The sequence below is a fragment of the Natrix helvetica genome, assembly GCF_964273705.1.
Source record: "Natrix helvetica genome assembly, chromosome: 15".
Taxonomy (NCBI): Eukaryota; Metazoa; Chordata; class Lepidosauria; order Squamata; family Natricidae; genus Natrix; species Natrix helvetica.
The window spans coordinates 7,604,223-7,627,700 of NC_138565.1; the positions used below are offsets into that span (position 1 = coordinate 7,604,223).

A 23,478-nucleotide genomic window follows, 5' to 3' on the forward strand; every position below is an offset into this window, starting at 1 on the left:
CTGTTTCAATCAGCTGGCCTGGCACTTTCTTAGTTTTACCTCCCAGGGATTTATTTTATTTTAGGGTTTGGGGTTTTAATTGTGATGTTTTTAGGATTAGAATTATTTATTTCTTAGTACAGCCTACCTCCCCTCCAAATGTATCTTAAATGTAGCTTAAATGTATTTAATTTTATGACTGGTTTTATTGTATTGACTGTACACCGCCCCGAGTCCCTTTTTGGGAGAGGGGCGGTCTAAAAATCTAAGAAATAAAAATAAAAAATAAAAAAAGGATGGAAACTGACCAAGGAGAGATTCAACCTGGAAATAAAGAAGAATTTTCTGACAGGGAGAACAATCAACCCATGGAACAGAAGTTGCCTTCAGAAGTTGTGGGAGCTTCATCCCTGGAAGCTTTCAAGAAGAGACTGGACTGCCATCGGTGCGAAATGGTGTAAGGTCTTCTGCTTGGACAGGGGGTTGGACCATATGATCTACAAGATCCCTCCCAACTCTGTCCATCTGTTAATGTTACCTGATTTGGGCCATCAAAAGTCTGCAAGAAAACTACCAAGCTGAGAGAGCACTAAGGAAACCTCATTTCAACCCCGAACTCCAAATATTCTCCTTTATTGAGTTCTATTTCTCCGTAGCCTTTCCCTTTATATGAAATCCTTCGAGAACATATCATTCTACATTATGTTTTTTCTTTCTTTCTTTTTAAGACGCAAAACTGTCGGGAAGCAATTCCTGCTTTTGAAAAGAAGTCCTATCAATTCACCGGCTGCCATATGGATTGCATCCACAACTTGATTTTTTAAAAAAGATATCCTTATTTATGACATTTCCCAAACAGACCGGCCAGAATGGAAGAGGTTTGAAGCTCTTACAAAAATCAGGGAAGGGGAGAAAAATGGGGGGGTAGGGGTGGGGGGTAAATAAAGGCAAAAGGAGAGATAAAAAGACAAATTACTTTTAAGCAGGAATCGGAGAGAAATAACTGGGTTGAGGGAAGGGTAGCGCGAGGGAGGTCAGGCCAGCCGTAAAAATCTATAGAGAAGGGGATTCGAGGCTAGGAAAATGATTGTTGTTGAAGGCTAAATAAACCCCGGGCAGGATAATTAAAGCGTGGAAGAATAATGTGGATACACCCGTCTTCCGGGAGAAATTGTGCGAGAATCAATATGGAACTGAATCTGCTGGGAAGTTCAGAGAACCGACCCGACATGGAGACTAAAAAAATCAAAGCAATTTTCATTTCTTTCTCCAAAAGATCCTTTTGGTCATTTCTTTGCCCCCCCCCCTAAAAAAAGGAGGGAGGGGAGAAAATAAAACAGGTTAGAAAGGGGAAACCACTTTACCTGCCAAATGTTCTTTCCAGCTTTCTTAAGAAAGGTAGAATCAAAGAAGAAGAACAAAGATTTGGGGACTGGAAGCTAAAACATACGAAGAACGGTTGCAGGAACTGGGAATGTCTATTTTGATGAAAAAAGGACTAGGGGAGACATGATAGCAGTCTTCCAATATCTCAGGGGCTGCCCCAAAGAAGAGGGAGTCAAACTATTCTCCAAAGCACCTGAGGACAGAAGAAGAAGCAATGGGTGGAAACTAATCAAGGAGAGAAGCAACTTAGAACTGAGGAGAAACTTCCTGACAGTTAGAACAATTAATCAGTGGAACAGAAGTTGCCTCCAGACGTTGTGAATGCTCCAACACTGGAAGTTTTTAAGAAGAGATTAGATAACCTTTTGTCTGAAGTGGTGTAGGGTTTCCTGCCTAAGAAAGGGGTTGGACTAGAAGACCTCCAAAGTCCCTTCCAACTCTGTTCGTCTGTTCTAAGGTAACCCCAAGTCACATTTCTTTCTGCTGATCTAAAAGAAGAGCTCACCAAGAGATGTTTTGAAGTCTACATGGGCTAAGCTTTTCTGTTTGAGCTAAGCCAGACCTTTTTGGAGGCCCCTAGAAGCCCAGGAGACTCATAGATCCATCTGAAGGAGAGCTGGCCTTCTCAAATCCCATTCTTCCATCTGGATTTTGGTGAGAAGGTCTTTCCTAGACTCTCTGTCCACTAACTTTGACAAGGAGGGCAGGACTAGAAGCAATGGGTGGGAACTAATCAAGGAGAGAAGCAACCTAGAACTAGGAAAAAAATTCCTGATGGTGAGAACAATTAACCAGTGGGACAACTTGCCTCCAGAAGTTGTGAATGCTCCAACACTGGAAGCTTTAAAGAAGAGATTGGATATCTATTTGTCTGAAGTGGTGTAGGGTTTCCTGCCTAAGAAAGGGGTTGGACTAGAAGACCTCCAAGGTCCCTTCCAACTCTCTTCGTCTATTCTACGGTAACCCCAAGTCACATTTCTTTCTGCTGATCTAAAAGGACAGCTCACCAAGAGGGTCTCCTGCCTGAGCAGGGGGTTGGACTAGACTCTTAAAAGTCCCTTCCAACTTTTGTTATTCTATTCCGTTCCATATTCTATTCTTTTACCTATTCTATTCTACTCTACTCTATTATTCTATTCTATTTCTTATTCTATTCTACTCTATTTTTTATTCTAGTATATTCTACCCTACTATTTTTTAGTTTATTCTATTCTATTCTACTACTCTACTTTATTTTCTATTCTATTCTATTTTATTCTATAGTCCAGTGATGGCAAACCTTTTTTGGCTCGCGTGCCAAAAGCGGGGGGAGCGCAGGGGGGGGTCGTGCACGGATGCGCCTCACCCATAATGCAATGCGCTCGACCCCAGCGTGTATGCGCGCGTGACCAGCGCTCCCCCCCCCATTTTTGGCGTGCTTTTTTTGCCCTCCCCAAGCTCCAGAGGCTTTATAGGAGCCTGGGGAGGGCGAAAAGAGCCTCCCCCGCACCCGCAGAGGCCCTCCGGAGCACGAAAAGCTGGCCCAACAGGCAAACCGGAAGTTCGGGTACAAACTTTTGGTTTGCTCGTAGGTCCGTTTTTAGCCCTCCGGAGACTTTAGGGGCCTTCCAGGGGCTTCCCTGAAGGCTCTGGAGGACTAAAAACGGCCCTACGGACAAACCGGACTCCGGAGGGCGAAAAACGGCCTCAAAAGAAGGCCGAAGTCAGCTGGCCAGCGCGTTCATGCTCGAGACTCTTCTATTCTATTACTATCGGAGAGTTCTGCCCTCTCACATTAACTTAGTCAATACTTTTCTTACGTTGGGAGGACCCCAGGCAGCTGAGGAGTCCCAACACACGTTGACTTCTCCCTTGAGGAAATGACTTGCCCGTCGCTTCACATCCACGGAATGGATTTAATTCTGCCATAGGGAACTTCACACTTTTAGACTTTGCCCGCTAGTATTTTGCATTTGTCCCCAGCTGCAAAGGGATCACCTTTCAGGCATGACGGCCTCAGCGCTGGGCGATGTGTCTCCTGGCACAGCAGTTCTTCAGAAAGATCTGTTTGGGCCGCTTTACTCAGATGCATGTTCTACCCCCTCATGTCAGTGTGAGATAGTATCCACCCACCCTCGTCCTTCTAATTTGGAAGCGGAAGATATCAGTTCACCCCGCCAATGAAAAGCAAACCATGATTCTGGGCTCAGCATTCTCTCTCTCTTCTAACATGATGGAATGAAGACTCTACCGAATTTCCCTGAAAATATAAGAACTAAGCGGACAATAAGCCCTGGCATTTTTCAGGATGCTGGTAATATAAGCCCTATCGCCTAAAATAAGCCCCAATTAAGTCCGTCAACCAGACGGATACAGTTAGTACCGTTATGTTCTTGAAAATAAGACCTCATTGACCTCTCCCTCATTGAGGGAGAACAGCATTTTGTAGTCAAGGAGATCCTTGATCCCAGGAAAGATAGAGGGAAAATACAGTATTTAATGGCTTGGAAACATTTCCCTCCTTCCCACTCTGAGTGGGTGAATCAGCCCGATATCAGGGCTCCTAAACCCTTGCAGAAGTTTCATTCTAAATACCCCGATAAACCCTAAATATGTTGTATAAATGTTTTTGTTCTTACTGTTTTTCTGTTTTCTTTCCCTTCAGGGATAACATCGTTTCTGCAGGAGGGCCGCATGTCAGCCTCTCTATCGCTTGCTTGCTATCGGCTGCCATGGTTAACGGGGAGGGAGGGAGGGGGTTCACGGTATTTGGGAGGGGAATCGTGGTGGAGGGGACATCTCGAAAGAGGGAGTTTTGTTCTCACCATCTTCTGCGCGTGCTGAAGGCTCGTGGTTGGGTTTGGTCAAGGCCAACCGTCTCTGCATACGCCTGACACTCAACGGAAAAAATTTTTCAGGATGCTCATAATATAAGCCCTACCTCCAAAATAAGGCCCAATTAAGTTCATCAGCCAGACGGATGTATTTAGTACCGTATTTCCCTGAAAGTAAGACCTAATCGGAAAATGAGCTCTAATGCATCTTTTGGAGCAAAAATTAATATAAGGCCCAGTCTTATTTTGGGGGAAATACGGTAGCATGTTTTACAGCCTCTAACCAAAAAGGAAGGCCTAAAGAGCTTGTTAGAGAGAGACTTAAAATACCCATCTTCCACAGCCCTCAGTTGCAACTGGCAGAAACTCTGCTATTTTCGAAAGAGTAAAAACCTCTCCTTTCTCCTAACCTCCAATACCAGTATATAATAAACCATGTTAATATTTCATACCGGTGTAAAATATGCTGGAGTACCAATTCAACATCTGTTGTCTTTAGGGTTGGGAAGTCCCGCTGTGGCTCTTTCAATTTGTAATTGAGTTCTATACTGAATTAATCAGCAGTTTATCTCTCTCTCTTTTTTTCGGGGAGGGCGGGAGGTGAGTAAAAAAAAAAGGGGGGGGAATCCTCTCTACTAACCTGAATTTACATTAACAATTTATAGCAAATTACCTGCCAAGGCAACGATGTGTGATTCTGGAATTCCTGCTCAGTCCCACGAACGGCTTTGATTTTGTCTCTTGCTCTCTTATTGGCAAAACTACCTTATCAAACAATCAAACTCCCGTTCAATCCCTGCAGGGGATGGATGTACATTTCACGCGTTCCTTTTCTTATTTTCTGGAAAAACGCTCGGACTTTCACAGGGGGAAGACAGTCATAGAAATGACCAAGGTTGAGCTTTCACAAAGAACACAAAGAACAATTCCGTCTAGTGAAAAGAAGGACTAGGGAAGACTTGATGGCGGTCTTCCAATATTTGAGGGGCTCCTACAAAGACGAGGTGAAATGATTTTCCAAAGCACGGCTGGAAACTAACCATAGAGAGAAGCAACCTAGAACTAAGAAGAAATGTTCTGACAGTGAGAACAATTAATCAGTGGAACAGAAGTTGCCTCCAGAAGTTGTGATTGCTCCAACACTGGAAGTTTTTAAGAAGAGATTGGACAACCGTTTGTCTGGGATGGTATAAGGTCTCCTGCTCGAGCAGGAGGCTGGACTAGAAGACCTCCAAGGTCCCTTCCAACTCTTATTATTCTTTCTCCTTGCAGACGTAAAATTCCAATAATGCAAATATTAGAAGCAAGTGCAGAACATGGTTTCCCCCACACCTCCCATCTCCTTAGCCTGCTACCTCCCAGCTAAGAGTGAGCTCCGGGTCGACGTGAAAAAAGTGCAAGAGACTGAGTCACGGACAAGGGCCAACGTGTAAATCTGAGACCAATGCCAGAAGAGCTTTTAAAAGATGACCGGGGGGTCTGCTAAAAGTGTTACGGTGAATTTTTGGTTTGACTTGCCAAGAGTAAAATAATAATAATAATAATAATAATAATAATAATAATAATAATAATAATAATAATAATAATAATAATAATAATAATAATAATAATAATAATATAATCTACTCCCCCCGCAAATTTGGCAGTGGGGGGGGAAGAGAAGCTGTCCCAGAAAAGCTTTAAAAAGTGGAGAAAAATCAAGAATCGACTCAGGCAGACAAATAAAACCTGGATGTTTTTTTGGACAAAGGGTTTTTTGCAGCGTTGACACACACACACACCCCGGCTCCCTCCAGCATTTGCCTAAGCCCTGCCCGCTGCCAACGGCGGCGCGTTACCGAAGGCAGCTCTCCAGCTTAACGCGGGCAGTCTCCCTTGATCTCGGCTGTCTCCTGGCTGCGTTCCCAGCGAGCCTCCCACCTTCCCGCGGAGTCATTAAAACGCGAGTGTCAGCTGCGGAGATTAAGGCAGAGGACACCCAACACCTGAGCCCCGTTGGTGGGGACGGGGGGCGTTTTGATCAGCCCTCGCTACTAATGAAGGCAGGATTCATATGCAGCTTGTCAGCCTTCCTGGGTGTCTCTTGGCAGCCCCGGGTCGCCTAAATGAGACTGATGACTTCACAGGTCTTGATCGAGATGGAGAAGACAAGCCGGCTTTCCAAAATTATTTGGGGGTTGCTGCGGAAAGGGGTTTCTGGCCCCCTCCCAGCTGGCTGGCGGCTGTGAGGACCCTCTCCGCCCACCCCAAGCAGAGCCTCTGTGAACAAGACGTCGGCCAAGAGATGGGGGAAAAAGAAAACCAATATTGGGGGGGTGGGGGGAGCGTTTTCTCCTGCCAGCGAGGGGGAGGAACCGAAAAGCTGGACCTGGGGCCTCCCGCGTGTCTGTTTTCGCAGACGTTCAGGAGTCTCCCCAAGTAGCCCTTCCTGCCTTCCGGCAAGCAGGTGTGCAGCCTCCTCTTCTGAAGCTCCGGGGGAGCGCGCAGGTGTGCCGTTTTTGGCAACGTCTCACCGTTCTGCTGGAGATGCTCTCGTCTCCATCTTCGCGGGAAGGGAAGCTGCTGGAGGAAGACGCGCGTTTCTCTGCCTCCTAGCCTCGGGACTGTGTGATTGTCAGGCTTGGCACCAGCCAAGTCACTTGGTACTCAAAACTCCAGATTTGGTGGGGGGAGGAGGAGGAGGAGGAACGGGGGAGCCTGGGCCTTGCCAGTGTGTGAGCTTGCCCAAGGCAGAAAAAGAAACTCCCAACAACTTCTCGCGCAGCGGCAGAGCGCCAGGGCTGGAGAAAGCTGCCAGGGTTGGCTTAGCCCAACCCGCCCTGCGTTTTCTTTCAGCCGTCCGTCTTAAAAAAAAAAACCTGCTCTTCGCCCTGTAGGCCGCCCCAAACCTGCCAGGCTGTTTGATCCTTTCAGCTCTTGGCAGCCCTCGACGGGAAATTCCGTCGAAAAGGAAAAAAATAATAATATTTCAACTGGCTATTATTGCCTGTCACCGATTTTATAAATATTGTGCGCTCGGTTGCTGTGGCACGGCTCTCCGGGGAGGGGGAGGAGGAGGAGGCCAAAGGCATAGCAAAGAAAGGGGCGGGGAGATGGGGGGGAGAAGGGGGGAAAAAGCCCCCCCTTTCCTCGCCTTCAAATAAATGCTAATTTCTTTTAACGCAGAAGGCTCTCTCTCTTTTTTTTCTTCTGCTGAGCGGCTTCAGGAGCAGGGAATACATATCAGAGGGAACTGGGGGTGGGGGTGGCGTGTGTGGGGAGGGGGTTGATTGTCTTTTCCAGCAATCTTCAGCTGCGGCTTTCATTAAGCTTGTTTTAATTAGATTCCAGATGCTAATTTGCGAGTTGAAACCAGAGGGTGCGGGACGGCGAGCCTTTGAATCGCTGGCTCTGATGTGATGGACTTTAGGAGGGCGCTCCGGAGCGCTAACCCAAACCGCTACGACAATTAGCAACGGGGGCAAAAAAAGCCGGGCTCCATCTGGACCGAATGTATAGATCTGGCTTTGCATTGGCTTTCACGGAAGCAGGTCTCAAGCCTTCTCCCACCCGACACCCAGTGACCAATTTGGGGAGTGGGGTGGGGTGGGGATCAAGACCTCAGGCTTTTCAATCCGAGGGGGCTCTGCTTTTGAGATGGTGTGGAAGGTTCCAGGAGATGCTCCTCTCTCCCAAGGCTGGGAGATTCTGTCTATCTTGTCAGGTCAGAAAACTGGCCATCACGAAGGGCTTTTAGAGTTACACAAAGAAAGGTTTGGTGGTGGGGAAGGGTGTGTGGGATTTACCTCCATGTCAGGTTTGAACTTGTCCTCGAAGACCGCCATAGCCGCCAGGGATCCAGACCCTAAAACCCACCAAAGGAGAGAAGAACCGTAAATTTGTAGTTTTCCCCCTTATTCTTCAATCTCAATCTCTGTCTCTCTTTCAATCAATCAATCATCTATCCATCCACCCATCATTATCTATCTATTATCTATCTATCATCTATCCTGTATCTATTATCTCTCTTATCATATATTATCTATATCTACATACATATACATACATACATACATACATACATACATACATACATACATACATCCTGTATCTATTCTCTCTCTCTCCTCTATGTATTATCTATATCTATCTATCTATCTATCTATCTATCTATCTATCTATCATCTATCTATCATCTATCTATCTATCTATCTATCTATCTATCTATCTATCTATATATTATCTACATCTACATCATCTATCTATCCTGTATGTATTATCTATATCTATCTATTATATATTATTTATAGCTACATCTATCTATCCTGTATCTATTCTCTTTCTCTCCTGTATTATCTATATCTTATTATCTATATCTACATCTATTATATATTATCTATAGCTACATCTATCAATCATCTATCCATCTACTCTCTCATCTATCATGATCCATCTATCAATCATCTATCTTCTCTCATCTATCATCATCTATCTACCTATCCTTTATCTATTAGCTCTATCTATCTATCATCTATCTATCATCTATCTATCAATCATCTATCTATCATCTATCTATCTATCTATCTGTCTGTCTGTCTGTCTGTCTGTCTACTCTCTCATCCATCATGATTCATCTATCAATCATCTATCTTCTCTCATCTATCATCATCTATCTATCTACCTATCCTTTATCTATTAGCTCTATCTATCTATCTATCTATCTATCTATCTATCATCTATCTATCTATCTATCTATCTATCATCTATCTATCTATCTATCTATCTATCTATCTATCTATCATCTACTCTCTCATCTATCATGATTCATCTATCAATCATCTATCTTCTCTCATCTATCATCATCTATCCATCTATCCATCCATCTTCTCTCTCATTTATCATCATCTATCAATCATCTCTCTCTCCCTCCCTCTATCTATCTAATTCAAGTTTTATTTTTGGTCGTTTCTGGGGGTCACAATTTGGGGTTTTTGCAGGTAGGTAGCGTTAAGACCCCCATTGCTAGAAGCTTTTGAGATAAGTTAAGCGCAGACTTTTAAACCCATCTACACCAGAAGACACAACACTTCAGGCCCATGAAGCAGTTAGGAGGTTGAGGTTAAGAGGTTAGGCAGCTTCACTCTTTGCTCTTATGAGCCACAAAGCAGAAGGAGACACACTGGATGAGAATGGACTACACCCAGCTCCCAGAAACTTTAAAATGGCCCAATAAAAGCCACCCCTCTCTCTTCCAGCAAGGCCACGCACGCACGCCGCCAGCAAACATACATTTTTTTAAAAATCAGCCAAGAATCCTTCAACCACCTTAATCCTGCTTCGTTCCCCCCCACACACACACACACAACCCCCCCTTGAAGTGATTCTGCCTTGTGTGCTGTCCCTCTTGCTAATCTTTCAGCCCGTTTCGTGGGTTTTTTTGGCGGAGGGGAGGGGGGGGAAAAAAACCCAAGTTGCCGGCAATTTTTTACCCCCAATTAGGAGATTGGCATTTATGACTCCCTTTTTTTTTTTTACTGGTTTTGCATACCGGCTATCTGTTGAACTGGGTCAGATCGTTCTTCTCTACTTAAAAATGATTTGTGTACATGGCTCGGCCACCTCGACGGTGGGCTTTAAAAAAAAAGGGAAAAGGGAAAAGACGGCGATTAAACCCGTTTCAAATGAGGGGACCCGCTGATTTTAACACGTCCGCTGAATGCATAATGAAAAGGCAGGCGGGCGGAGAGGGAGACCCGCGCGGGGAGAAAATCTTATCTCCGGCATTTAAGGCAGCCCAATTATAGATCAGGTTTCAAAGGGGTAGAGGAGCAGATTTACAGGCACCAATCAAGGGACATAGTAATCCTAGGAAATGTGACAGAATCTCCCATTATACAAGGCCGGCGTGGCTAAGCACCATTGCGTTTAACAGGAACCAAACACGCCAGCTTTGTAAGTCGAAGGGAGCCCAAAGCGTCTTTTCACTCTTTGGGGACAGACTGGCTGTTGGGTTCAGGGAAATTAAAAAGGTTGTTTTAGTTAAAGGGACGGCAATGTCCCTAGGAGGGTGGGGGGCAGTGTCTGAAGTTTTAAAGGGAGAAGACGGAGAGGGATTAAGGCTTGCAGATAATGTTTATCGGGGGGGGGGGGAGATAAAGCACCCCATAATCTCTTTAGCTTAAAAAACCCTTTAAAATGGATATAAATTGTTTCAACTCCTACCTTCAAAACAACGCTATAGGGCCCTGCACACCAGAACAACTAGATAGGACAGTTTTTTTCCCCGCATGCCATCCCTCTGCTAAACAACTAATTCCCACAACACTGTGAAACTATTTACTAAGACTTTATTAGTATTCTTCTTCTCTTCTTTCCTAGTACCTGTCTCTTCCCACTTATGACTATAACCATGTTGCTTGTAATCTTTCAATTTATATTGTTTTTGTTTCCTAGTATGATTTGATTGCTTATTAGTAACCTATCACTATCTCTAAGTGTTGTCTCTTGTGATTCTTGATGAATGTATTCTATTTTATTTTTCTTTACGTACACTGAGAGCTTCTGCACCAAAGACAAATTCCTTGTGTGTCCAATCACACTTGGCCAATAAAGAATTCTATTCCATTCTATTCTATTCTAATCCACATTCTATTATATTCTAATTCTATTTCTATTCTATTCTATCACTACTCTCTTCTATGTTCTGTTCTGTTCTGTTCTAATTTGATTTCTATTCTATCTCTACTCTCTTCTCTTCTATGCTCTGTTCTGTTCCATTCTATTCTATTCTAATATAATTTTAATTCTATTCCATTCTATCTCTACTCTCTTCTATGTTCTGTTCCATTCTATTCTAATTGTATTTCTATTCCATCTCTCTTCTCTTCTATGTTCTGTTCCGTTCTATTCTATTCTACTCTCTGCTTGGAAAGCCCATGCTCCTAGTCCTCAGTGAGGTGCTTCTGCTGAGCCTCCTCCTCGGTCAGATCCAATTTGAACCGAGCTCTTTTGCCAACTCTTTCTCCTGGGGGCTGCTCAGCTCCAGCAATGGCTTCCTGTTGGGGCCCTAAGGAGCCCGGGAGGGCAGGCGGGGAGGGGTTGGGAGGGGAGGGGCGAGTAGAGTCCGGCCCTCAACGAGAGTGACATCCAGTTGGCCACGCCCACCCAGTCACATGACCACCTTGCCACGCCCATCAAGCCAGTCATTAGGCAGATCGTATTAGTGGTCCCCGGGATTTAAAATTACGAATTGAGTGGTCCCTGAGGTCCCAAAGGCTGGGGATCTGATTCAAAGAACAGTCTAGAAGTACACACGGAAGTCACACAAAATTGTGTTTTGGATGCAGGGACAAAGAAAGGAAGGATCAAGTTCCTTCCTTTCCAGAGACAATAGGATGAGCTTCCTCGCTAAGAGTCCTCTGTTGTGACCCACCAGTGGCCAGAGGAGCTGGTGGCAGATTCGGAGAGTGAGGAGGTTGGGGAGGAAGATGGGCCAGTCCTAGAGTCTGGGGAAGGCTCTGATGAGGGCTCTGTGTCGGAGACAGAGAAAGGGCCAGGGCCGTCTGACAGTTATCAGCTGCCTTCGGAGTCAGACATCAGTGAGGCAGAAGAACAGCTGGAGCCTGTTCCCAGTGTACGCATGGGCAGAGCTGCCAGGAGAAGGGAACAGCTAAGGAACAAGGACCAACTCGGGAGTAAAGGCACAGGGGGACAGTGAATGGCTCTCCCATGGGGAATAAAAGAGGAGCGAAAGGGGAGTGGAGTTTGCAGGAGACAATTAGTTCAATCAATTCGGGTGAAGCTCTGTTCCTGACTTCTTGCCAAGGAATTGCTGCTACAGCGTGGAGTTTGGAAGATATCGGCCTGGCAGCTCTCCAAGCCTGAGAAAGGTCTGTAGTTGTGAAATCTCTTGAGAGACGGTTGGCCGGGACTTTGCTGGAGAGGAATTCCCTTTCACCTCAATAAAAGGGGTTTGATCAGGACGAGGAGTCGGCTTCATGCTTTTGGGAAGCCTAAGTCAGAACCTCTTCCTCGGATCCTTCCGCTCTCTTACATTAAACCCCTTCCTGAAATCTCCCCGATTCCTTGGGGGAAAAAAAATTCTCATTTTTTGAGGGCGAGTCACTTAAGAAAACTGGATTTCCTGTTCCGCAGACACCCCAGCGCCCTCAACTCCCCGAGAACCTGTTCCTGGCAGCGTCCGCACGCTTGGGATCCTCAGCCGCGCGGAAAGAGTAAGGCGGCTGCGATTTGTCTAATCCATCAGTGTCACCCCCGCCTGACAAGGCACTTCTTCACCCGACCTCATTGTTATTCAATTTTTTCGGCTTTTCCCCGGTACGAGTCGGGGGCTCTCCGCAGACCCATTGATCGGTATCATTTTTCACTCCAGTTGCTTAAAGGAGAGGCCCGGTCTCCCGGTGGCACTGGCTGTTTCGCAGCCGGGGAAGGAGGGAGGGGAGATTTATGAATATGAAACGAGACTCGGCAGTGCCCAGAGACCAGGCTGAGCCGCCCGAGAGAGCCTCTCGCCGCTTCCCGAGGCCTCAAAATCCAGACTTCCAAGCGCCGTAATCTTATGCACGCATTTCATTACGGAACCGTGGCCGGGAGCTTCCGCTAGGCAGCCCCGCCGCAATCAGACGATCTTGCCTCGTTTGCTGAAATCTACATTTGTTCTTTGTCAGCATAAACACCTTAATTTGATGTTTTCACTCCTGGGTAAGCACCGAGTAGGTTTTAAGCTGCTTCTCGAGAACAGGCGCGACGGGCTCCCCTCTCCGAGGCGCTTGGAATTTGGACGCCCAGTTTGCTCAGCGAGGGATAAAATGCACGCCGGGCGCCTTGGAATGATTTGCACGGCGCGGGAAAGGAAAGCAGGCAATTAGCTTCCTGCTTCTAAGACGGCTGGAAAATTATTCGTGTGGCATTTAGCATCTCGTCACACGGATGCCTGGTATGTCGAAGGTTTCCAGGTTTACAGAGAAGCAGTCTCTGGAACCACCAATGCCGATCCCCTCGCTGCCTCTGTGTCAACAAAAGATGCGGTTCTCCCACACATCTCCCACAGATGTAACGAAATACTTGTTGTGTAAATGTCCGTGGAGATTCTCAGTCATCCTGGTCATGGTTGTCCCAAAGGTGCTATTTTTCAGAAGGTTTTTTCTTTGAAGAGGTTTGGATTCTCACCCAAGAAGCTTCTTCAGATCTTCAGAAGGCAACTGCACTTGGTTTTTCTTTGAAGACGTTTGGATTCTCACCCAAGAAGCTTCTTCAGATCTTCAGAAGGCAACTGGACTTGGTTTTTCTTTGAAGACGTTTCAATTCTCACCCAAGAAGCTTCTTCAGATCTTCAGAAGGCAACTGGACTTGGTTTTTCCTTGAAGAAGTTCCGCTTCTCACCCAAGAAGCTTCTTCAGATCTTCAGAAGGCAACTGGACTTGGTTTTTCTTTGAAGAGGTTTGGATTCTCACCCAAGAAGCTTCTTCAGATCTTCAGTAGTCAACTGGACTTGGTTTTTCCTTGAAGACGTTTCAATTCTCATCCAAGAAGCTTCTTCAGTTCTCCAGTTCCTTGGTTGAGAAGCTAAACTTCTTCAAAGAAAGAAAAAACACCAAAGTCCAGTTGCCTTCTGAAGAACTGAAGAAGCTTCTTGGATAGAAGCGAAAGGTCTTCAAAGAAAAACTAAGTCCAGTTGACTTCTGAAGATCTGAAGAAGCTTCTTGGGTGAGAATTGAAACGTCTTCAAAGAAAAACTAAATCCAGTTGCCTTCTGGGTGGGAAAAAAGTACATTTGAGAGATTGTCTACTTCAGCACACAAGAGATCTGTCAGCCCCCTCAGCTGACTGCAACAGTGTTAAGAAGAAGAAAACAGCTTCCATACTTTTCCACACATCTGTTCCCCGCAGCTCTGGAACTCCACAAATTCTAGGGAAATGCAGCAATTTTTTTTTTAATAACAACAAACCCGACACTTTTACTACCCAAGATCTCTATTCTCCGAAAAAGCTAAAGGATGCGGGCTCTTTTAAGGAAACCGATAGCAAATTTGGGGATCGAAGGATTTTCCTGGCCAAACTCTTGAAAACGAAGCAGAGATAACAAGTCATTAATTTTGCTGCGAGATTGCTCTCCGTGGTACTGAATCTTCGGCCGATCCTGGAAATAAATAGGCAGGTTTTCACAATCAACGCCTGCAAACCTCTCTCCGGTTTCGTGTTGCCTCACACAAAGACCGTCTTCCCAGAAATGCTAAAAGGCAAAAGACGAATTTGGGACCCAACAGCGTCCCGGTTTTGAAACGAGCGGCGATGAGCTTTGGGGGAGGAAATGGTTTTTAAAGACACCGTGTTTAAAGAAAAAAAAAAGTAATATTTCACTTTTCCTCCTTGGGGTCGGAGTCAGCATTCCTCAAAAGCAACCCCTGGGAAACTAAACGAAGGATCCATAGCGTCGTTTCAGTCTGAGCTCTTTTAAACGCCGTACGCTTTAGAATATCATCGTAACGAGAGCGGTGCAAATGCTTGGAAGCGTTTTCAAAAATACGTTTTTTTAAAAAGAAAAAAAATCAAGAGGCTTGGACTCTTTAAGTGCTTTTTGCTTTAAAAAATAAGGGACATTCGACATCCGCGATGGCGAAGAGTGCCGAAAAGATCGCCTGGAAACGTCGCCTGGCATGCACTGGCCGGAGCCACACTTTGGAAAAGCTGAACTTCCGTCTCCTAGCGGGCATGCATGCCCAATGATCTGCTGGCTGGTTTTCGGCCCCGCTGCGCACGCGAAGGGATTGCGCTCCGGAAAAGCCAAACTTCTGGGTTGTGGGGCACCTGATGTGCACCTGATAAATCAGCTGGCCGGCACGCATGCGCAGGCCACTTTTTGGCACGGGCCCCGTGGGCATAGGACAGCCAATCACCACGCGTGCTTGCGTGTCTGAAACCCGGATGACAAACAGGCAAGGCCGCGCGTGCCATGCGACATGGCTTCTTCGCGTGCCACTTAGGACACGCGTGCTATGGGTTTGCCATTCTGGTTCTACATCATTCACAGAAGCAGTTGGAAATTGGAAGGGACTTATAGGTCATCTAGTCCAACTCCCTCCACTCAAGCAGGAGACCCTACACCATTTCTGACAGAGGGCAGTCCAGTCTCTTCTTGAAAGCCTCCAGGGATGAAGCTCCCACAACTTCTGTTCCATGGGTTGATTGTTCTCACTGTCAGGAAATTCCTCCTTATTTCCAGGTTGAATCTCTCCTTGGTCCGTTTCCATCCATTGTTCCTTCTCTGGCCTTTGGGTGCATTGGAAAAGAGCTTGACCCCCTCCTCTCTGGGGCAGCCCCTCAAATATTGGAAGACTGCTCTCCTGTCTCCCCTGGTCCTTCTCTTCCCTAGACTAGCCATGCCCAGTTCCTGCAACCGTTCATCGTATGTTTTAGCCTCCAGTCCTCTAATCATCCTGGTTGCTCTTCTCTGCGCTCTTTCTAGAGTCTCAATATCCTTTACAAATTAACAGAGTTGGAAGGGACCTTGTAGGTCATCTAATCCAATCCCCCCACCCAAGAGAAGACTCTAAACTGTTGTGGCAGTCCAAACTCTTCTTGAAAGTTTCCAGCGATGAAGCTGCCACAACTTCTGAAGGCAACTTCTGTTCCATGGGTTGATGGTTCTCACTGTCAGAAAATTCCTCCTTATTTCCAGGTTGAATCTCTCCTTGGTCAGTTTCCATCCATTGTTCCTTGTCTGGCCTTCGGGTGCTTTGGAAAATAGCTTGATCCCTTCCTCCTCTCTGGGGCAGCCCCTCGAGTATTGGAAGGCTGCTATCCTGTCTCCCCTGGTCTTTCTCTTCAACATTATCATCTCTCAGAAGGTCAGTAATGAGTAAGTGAAAAGAGATCCCTGAATCTGGATACAGAGGAAAAAAAGTCCTCTCACCAATCCAGTCCTTCCCAACTTGTAACTCTCCAGGAATTCTGGATCTATTTCTATTGGGGCGGGATTACAATGGACTAAAGCAGTTGCTGGGATGGTTATCCCGGGTGATCTCAATCCGTTTTTTCATGCGTTGTTAAAATTTTTCAGACTTTTAAACCCGTATTTCCCAACTTCCATGTGGCTGAACTTTGGTCAGGTGACCATGGGGAGGCTACAATGGTCCTAAGTGTGAAAACTGGTCATAAGACTTTTTTCAGTACCGTTGTAACTTTGAACCGTCACTAAATGAATTGTTGCAGATCAAAAGGCTACCTGTATGAAAATTATGAGTAGAATAGAATGGAATGGAATGGAGTGGAGTAGAATAGAAAAGGAAAGAATAGAATAGAATAGAATGGAGTGGAATAGAATAGAATATATATAGTAGGATAGGATAGGGTAGGGTAGAAAATGGAGTGGAGTGGAGTGGAGTGGAGTGGAGTAGAGTGGAGTAGAGTAGAGTAGAGTAGAATAGAATATAGAGTAGAGTAGGACAGAATAGAATAGAAAGTGGAGTGGAGTGGATTGGAGTAGAGTAGAGTAGAATAGAATATAGAGTAGGACAGAATAGAATAGAAAATGGAGTGGAGTGGAGTGGAGTGGAGTGGAGTGGAGTAGAGTAGAGTAGAGTAGAGTAGAGTAGAGTAGAGTAGAGTAGAGTAGAATAGAATATAGAGTAGAGTAGGACAGAATAGAATAGAAAGTGGAGTGGAGTGGAGTGGAGTGGAGTGGAGTGGAGTGGAGTGGAGTAGAGTAGAGTAGAGTAGAGTAGAGTAGAGTAGAGTAGAGTAGAGTAGAGTAGAGTAGAGTAGAATAGAATAGAATATAGAGTAGAGTAGGACAGAATAGAATAGAAAGTGGAGTGGAGTGGAGTGGAGTGGAGTGGAGTGGAGTAGAGTAGAGTAGAGTAGAGTAGAGTAGAGTAGAGTAGAGTAGAATAGAATAGAATAGAATATAGAGTAGAGTAGGATAGAATAGAATAGAATAGAATAGAATAGAATAGAGAGTGGAGTGGAGTAGAGTAGAGTAGAGTAGAATAGAATATAGAGTAGGATAGAATAGAATAGAATAGAATAGAATAGAGAGTGGAGTGGAGTAGAGTAGAGTAGAATAGAATAGAATATAGAGTAGAGTAGGATAGAATAGAATAGAATAGAATAGAATAGGGGAGTGGAGTGGAGTAGAGTAGAGTAGAGTAGAATAGAATATAGAGTAGGCTAGAATAGAATAGAAAGTGGAGTGGAGTGGAGTGGAGTGGAGTAGAGTAGGAGTAGAGTAGAGTAGGAGTAGAGTAGAGTAGAGTAGAATAATGGAACGGAACGGAATAGAACTTTGTCACTTTAAATGTACCCTAATCAGCACACATTAAAAGGAAATTCCATTGCCCAATTCTCAAAAGGATAATCCTTATGCCTACACCCACATATGGGACCCAGAGAAACTTCACCGCCTACTTCGAATGTACGCGTTGGCAAACTGGTTTGGGCTGGTCCATTTCGTCCAAACCAAATCTGAGTTTTGCACCAGGTGGAAAGCCAGCACACCCAACCTGAATACATTGGCTCAGATATTACAAGGAGTTCAGAGACCTCACTTGAGTTCCTTTAAAGAGAAAGAAAGAAAGAAAGAAAGAAAGAAAGAAAGAAAGAAAGAAAGAAAGAAAGAAAGAAAGAAAGAAAGAAAGAAAGAAAGAAGGGAGGAAGGAAGGGAAAGAAAAAAGAAAGAAAGAAAGAAAGAAAGAAAGAAAGAAAGAAAGAAAGAAAGAAAGAAAGAGAAAGAAAGGAAAAGAAAAGGAAGATAAAAGGATTTGCATGGCTGGGGAAAACACAAGGGGAATTCTTAGGAGGTGGAGGAGATGCCGTTTCCTTCCCGAGAACCTTTCTCAAACGGTTTGTTTTCTCTTGCTAGATTCAAAACCAAATTTTAAAAAAGAACTCTAAAACGACACCCAGAGGTCCATGGACAAGATCTTTGCTGTTTTGGTTCACTACACTCATCCTACTCTCTCTTCAACACACACACACACACACACACACACACAGCAAGGTAATTTATGGTTCAGCGGCTTAATAATTTATATGTTTCAGGGCAACATTTATAAATATTAATCCAATTTCATCTTTTATGTTAATCCGTGTAAGACGCGGAATAGAATATTACATCATAAATCCTATAATAGCATTCTTTCAAAAACGTGTGTGTGTGTGTGAGAGAGAGAGAGAGAGAGAGGAGAGAGAAAGAGAAAGAGAGAGAGAGGAGAGAGAGAGAGAGGAGAGAGAGAGAGAGGAGAGAGAGAGAAAGAGAGGAGAGAGAAAGAGAGAGAGAGAGGAGAGAGAGAGGAAGGAGAAAGAGAGAGAGAGAGAGAGAGAGAGAGAGGAGAGAGAAAGAGAGAGAGAGAAAGAAAGAGAGAGAGAGAGAGAGAGAGGAGAGAGAAAGAGAGAGAGAGAGAAAGAAAGAGAGAGAGAGAGAGAGAGAGAAAGAGAGAGAGAGAGAAAGAGAGAGAGAGAGAGAGAGAGAAAGAGAGAGGAGAGAGAAAGAGAGAGAGAGGAGAGAGAAAGAGAGAGAGAGAAAGAGAAAGGCTTTACGCACAGACTAAATAATGGCACACTTTGTAAGGTATGATGGCACCATCTATTGGCCTGAAAATGGTCTCGCTCGATTAAACCTCAGGCCTACAGTTGCCCGTGGCTGCTATCGACCCTGGCGCTTGCTTGAAAGAACACACAGAAAAAAGGGATTCTGCCACTGTCGTTGGTCCTTCACTTACGACCACAACTGAGCCCAAAAGCTCTCTTGCTCAATGAGACATTGACTAAGCAGGGGGCTGGACTAGAAGACCTCCAAGGTCCCTTCCAACTCCGTTATTCTACTCTAAATTTTAGGGAGTATGTAGGGTTTCTGAAATATTTCTGAAAAGTCACTTCTGCCCCCATTTTACACCCTTTCCTTGCCACAGTTGTTAAGTGAATCGTCTCCGTTGTTCAGTTAGTGACGTGGTTGTTAAGTGAACCTGACTTCTCAGGAGGTCGCAAAAGGGGGGATCATGTCCATGCCCCAGGACGCTGCGATTGTCATCAATGTGAGTCAGCGGCCAAGGATCTGAATTTTGACGGGGACGCTGCAACGGTCGTTAAGGGTGAAAACGGCCACGAGCTGCTTTTTTTTCAGTGCCGTTGTAACTTTGAAACGGTCACTAAATGAACTGTGGTAAGTCAAGGACCACCTGCGTGGAATCTTTTGGCACCCCGGTTTGGGGATGATAAGGCTTTGTCCAAACAAAATCTGAATTTTGCAATTGTGAGCATAAGGCGAGACAACCTATGTTATTTCCCTTCCTCCTTAGGTGCTGCAATAGCAAACCTATGGCAGGCATGCGCTAAGCACCACGCGAAGCCATGTCGCCCGGCACACGCCACCTTGCCCGTCAGTCTTCCAGGTTTCTGGCGAGCATGCACGCCTAACGATTGGCTGTCCTTCACGCAGGCGGCAGTGCCGAAAACCACTCTGCGCATGCGTGCTGGCTAGCTGATCGTTGGGTTCGGCTCTTCCGGAGAGCGGCCCTGATGAGCGCACGGCGTGCTACTCGGTGCTAAAAAAATGTTTTTTAGAAAGCTGGCCTACAATCGTGTTTTGATTTTTTCCCCTCCCGCTGGAAAATAAAACAATTCCACTCTGAGTGAGGAAATTCCTCTTTCCAGCTTCCTCCAATTCTTGTCAGGAGTCTCCAGAGAGGATCAAAGGCAGCATTAAAGAGAATTTTCGCTTTCTTTTTCTGCCCTATTCGCTGAATCATCGGAAGGACGCGCGCACGTGGGCAGGGAGAGGGAAGGGGGAGGGGGGAATTAAACGCCCTGGGTCCCCCACCAGGGGGCAGCACAGGGGCATCTCAACGCGGTTGTGCAAAGGAGTGTGACTCACCCATTGTGACGTAAGGCAGCTTGTCCGTCGAGCCGTGAGGATAGATGCTGTACAGGTGAGGCCCGGTGACATCCACACCACCGAGAACCAAAGCTGCGCCAATGTATCCCTGGTACCTGACGGCGTACATCAATCAAATAAAGACATCGGATAAATTCTCTGTGATGGGCCCAACCCTCTGGAATGACCTCCCCCCCCAATATCAGAACCACCACCGACTTCCGCTCCTTCCGACAAAAACTGAAGACTCACCTGTTCCGTTTAGCCGGCCTGGCCCATTCATAGTCTTATTCTACCTCCTGGCAGATATTTTAATTGGGTATTTTTAGGGTTATTTAAATATTGTTTTTAACTGCTTTGCTTTTTGTACAGTTTCTTATTGCCTCCTCTTTTATGTTTGTATTTTCTATCTATTGATGTGTTTTATCTGACTGTACACCGCCCCGAGTCCCTTTGGGAGAGGGGGCGGTATAAAAGTCTAAATAAAAGTAAAGTAAAGTAAAGTAAATTACTTTCCCTGACCAGTGAGAACAATGAAGCAGTGGAACAATTAGTTGTGAATGCTGCAACACTGGAAGTTTTTAAGATGATGTTGGAGATCCATTTGTCTGAAGTGGGGTAGGGTTTCCTGCCTAAGCAGGGGGCTGGACTAGAAGACCTCCAAGGTCCCTTCCAACTCTTGCTATTCTATATATTCCTTCTGAGGCAGGTATGCACTGGCCCTACTCCAACCTGCTGCACATTTCTTGGTTTAAAAGCAAGGAAAATGGGACCTGGGTGCAAAATGTGGGTTTTTCAGGCTGCACGCTGCCCAGCGTGTGAACTGGGCGGCTACGGGTAAATCCTCGCTTTACGACTGCAACATTTCTCTTGCTATAAGTGAGACATTGGTTAAAGGGAGTTTTACCAGCGTGGCTGGCGCAGTTATTAAGCCCAGTGAATCTGCCTTCCCCACTGACTTTGCTTGTCAGAAAAGTGGGAACGTGTGACCCCCAGGACCGTCGTAAGTACAAGTCAATTTGCCAAAGCAAATAGATGGTTCTTATTTTTTCCACTCGCATTTTTGACCTGCTTTCGAACGGCTAGATAGGCAGAAGCTGGGACAAGTCACGGGAGCTCACGCGGCGCTAGGGATCCGAACCGCCAAACTGCCAACCTTTCTGATCGACAAGCTCAGCCTCGTAGCCACCCTGTCCCTTCACGTTAAGTTTGACCGGTCACTAAAGGGACTGTTGTAAAGTCGAGGACTAGCTATACATAAATTAAATAAGGAAAACTAAAGGGATAAATAAAAGAAGCTGCCTTCGTTTTTCATACAGAGCTGTGAGTTGTATCCTCCAGTTCATACAGAGCTGTGAGTTGTATCCTCCAGTTCAACTATGCAGTTGAGACCCTGCCTCTTTTTTTGCCCCCCGCGCTTCCCCCGCCCCGGCATAAATTGCGCTCACAGTTGCCATCTTGAATATTTTGACTCCTCCCCTCTGGAAGGGGTGGAGGGAAGCCTTCTCGCCCCGCTAACAACCCCGCCCCCAAGCGACAATTAGGTACCTGAAAAGCATTTGCTTGAGCATCCGGTTGGCCGTCACGACTCGGGGAAGCCGGCCAGTCGAAAGGGAGTGAAGCTCCATGTTGGAAGAGATCATCTGAGTGGTCACTTCGGTATCCGCAGCCGTTCCGGCCCCACAGCAGCTAGAAGAATAAAACAGTGTCGTGTTATGCCTCTCTGCGTCCCACTCTTCCAGCCCAAAGACTGACTTACTGTCAGACCTGCCCAGCCAGGGCTCTCAAGAAAGAAAGACCCTCGACTCCACTGGAGTGAAATGATGTTCTTTTACTAAAGGTTGCTGTCAACTCATAATTTCAATTTCAATTTTATTTGATTTCTAGACCGCCCCCTCTCCCCGAAGGGACTCGGGGCGGTGTACAGGTACCACATTAAAAAAACCATATACATAATAAATACCCTTAAAATCAAATTAAACCTTAAACCCTGTACAAATTGATAAAAATTAAAACTCAGCCTAAAACCACTCGCATAAAGTTGCCATGGTGAGGAAAGGGGGGGGAAGCGCATTCCACGCATGCTTTCCGCTAGAGTCGGATCTCAGATTACTGTAGCAGGCTTGGGGGGGGGGGGTGTGTGCACCTCATTGGGGAAATATGATTTATGACCCAGAGGGAAGGAATGGGTAAAGTTCAGCTATAATTCAAATGTGGCTCAGTTCTGACCGCAAAAAGGTCTTTGCCAAAATGGTGCTCCTAATAAATGACTGGTTTTCTTTTGAAACTTGGCTCGAGACTCATGAATCAATTAAGTTTCGGAAACCTGACAGTTGCTAGCTATGGTAAAGTCAGGCTATATTTTGTATCCCGCATGAAATGTTACACGTTTTTTCCCCTCGTCCCAGCCCTCCCCACAGGATCAGTTCATCTTCAGCCACAAAAGAGTTTTGAGAATCCTCGAGATGTCTGCGCAGTCCACATTCCATTCACAGGGGCTTTCAATGCTGGCACAAACTGGTTCCGTGCTTCTCTGGTCTTCATCAAACTGTCATTTCTCCCTCCTTCCTAGTTCCCCCATCACATCCCCCATACATTATTGCCCATTTGTTGCCACCTCCTTCCTAGCCTTTGATGGCAGGATGCCAGCAAGGCAAAAGATGACAGGACTGATTCGTGCTTTGCGTAATATCCGAAAGCATTCAAGAGGATAGTGATCGTGTCATCACGTGTCTCTTGCCACACAATTCACACACATCTTCTCCTACAACCAGGAGGCCTGATGCACAATCCCCAGCCCTTCCCACTTACTAGATGTTGGGAGCGATGAAATGGATCTTGGAACAGTTCTTGTCAGCAACCACCATCCCTTCGGTAGCTCGAGTGTCTGCTCCCAGCACAATACCATCCTGGGGGACGAGAAAAAGGGTTCAGGCTGCATCTTGGCATGAAACCAAGGGAGATTTCTCCCCCCCCCCCCCAAAAAAAAGCTGCAGCGCCAGCCTTACCTTGTACACTATGCCAGCTATGGTGGTGCCCGTCTTGCGGGCGGTGGGCAGCCGAAGACCCTTCTGGACCCCCTCTGATTCCAGCTGGGCATTCCTTCAGAGGAAGAGAAGCCAACATGAGACACTGTTAGCATCCCCAAATAATAAATGGATGGATGGATAAGAATCAATGATTTTTGTAAAAAAAAATGATTTTTTTTTCATTTAAATCAGATTTTTTTGATATTTTTATTACATTTATGTAAATAAAATGCTTTTGGAATAAAAAAACTATCAAAATATAGTTTTCTATTGAAGATCCCTTCATAATTTAGTTAACTCAGCATGAAATGGAGCTTAGTTATGTAGCATAGGAGGCTGTATATTCTACAATACTGGGACTGTCGATGAATCAACAGTGGGCCAGGGAAGCCACTGCAGGGCA

General features: G+C 45.6%; 2 protein-coding genes across 2 annotated transcripts in view; both read right to left on the reverse strand.

Moving 5' to 3' along the window:
• The window catches only part of NR5A1 (nuclear receptor subfamily 5 group A member 1), a 355,896-nt gene that overhangs the window by 215,038 nt on the left and 117,380 nt on the right, over nt 1-23,478 (reverse strand). The window lies entirely within an intron of this gene.
• PSMB7 (proteasome 20S subunit beta 7) overlaps nt 1-23,478 on the reverse strand; it is a 35,395-nt gene that overhangs the window by 11,000 nt on the left and 917 nt on the right. Inside the window, exons 2-6 of the mRNA XM_081967682.1 lie at nt 23,055-23,148; nt 22,858-22,955; nt 21,595-21,735; nt 20,047-20,162; nt 7,964-8,022 (exon numbers count right to left, since the gene is read on the reverse strand). Of these exons, the coding sequence (XP_081823808.1) occupies nt 7,964-8,022; nt 20,047-20,162; nt 21,595-21,735; nt 22,858-22,955; nt 23,055-23,148 (508 nt within the window). The remainder of the gene's footprint in view (nt 1-7,963; nt 8,023-20,046; nt 20,163-21,594; nt 21,736-22,857; nt 22,956-23,054; nt 23,149-23,478) is intronic.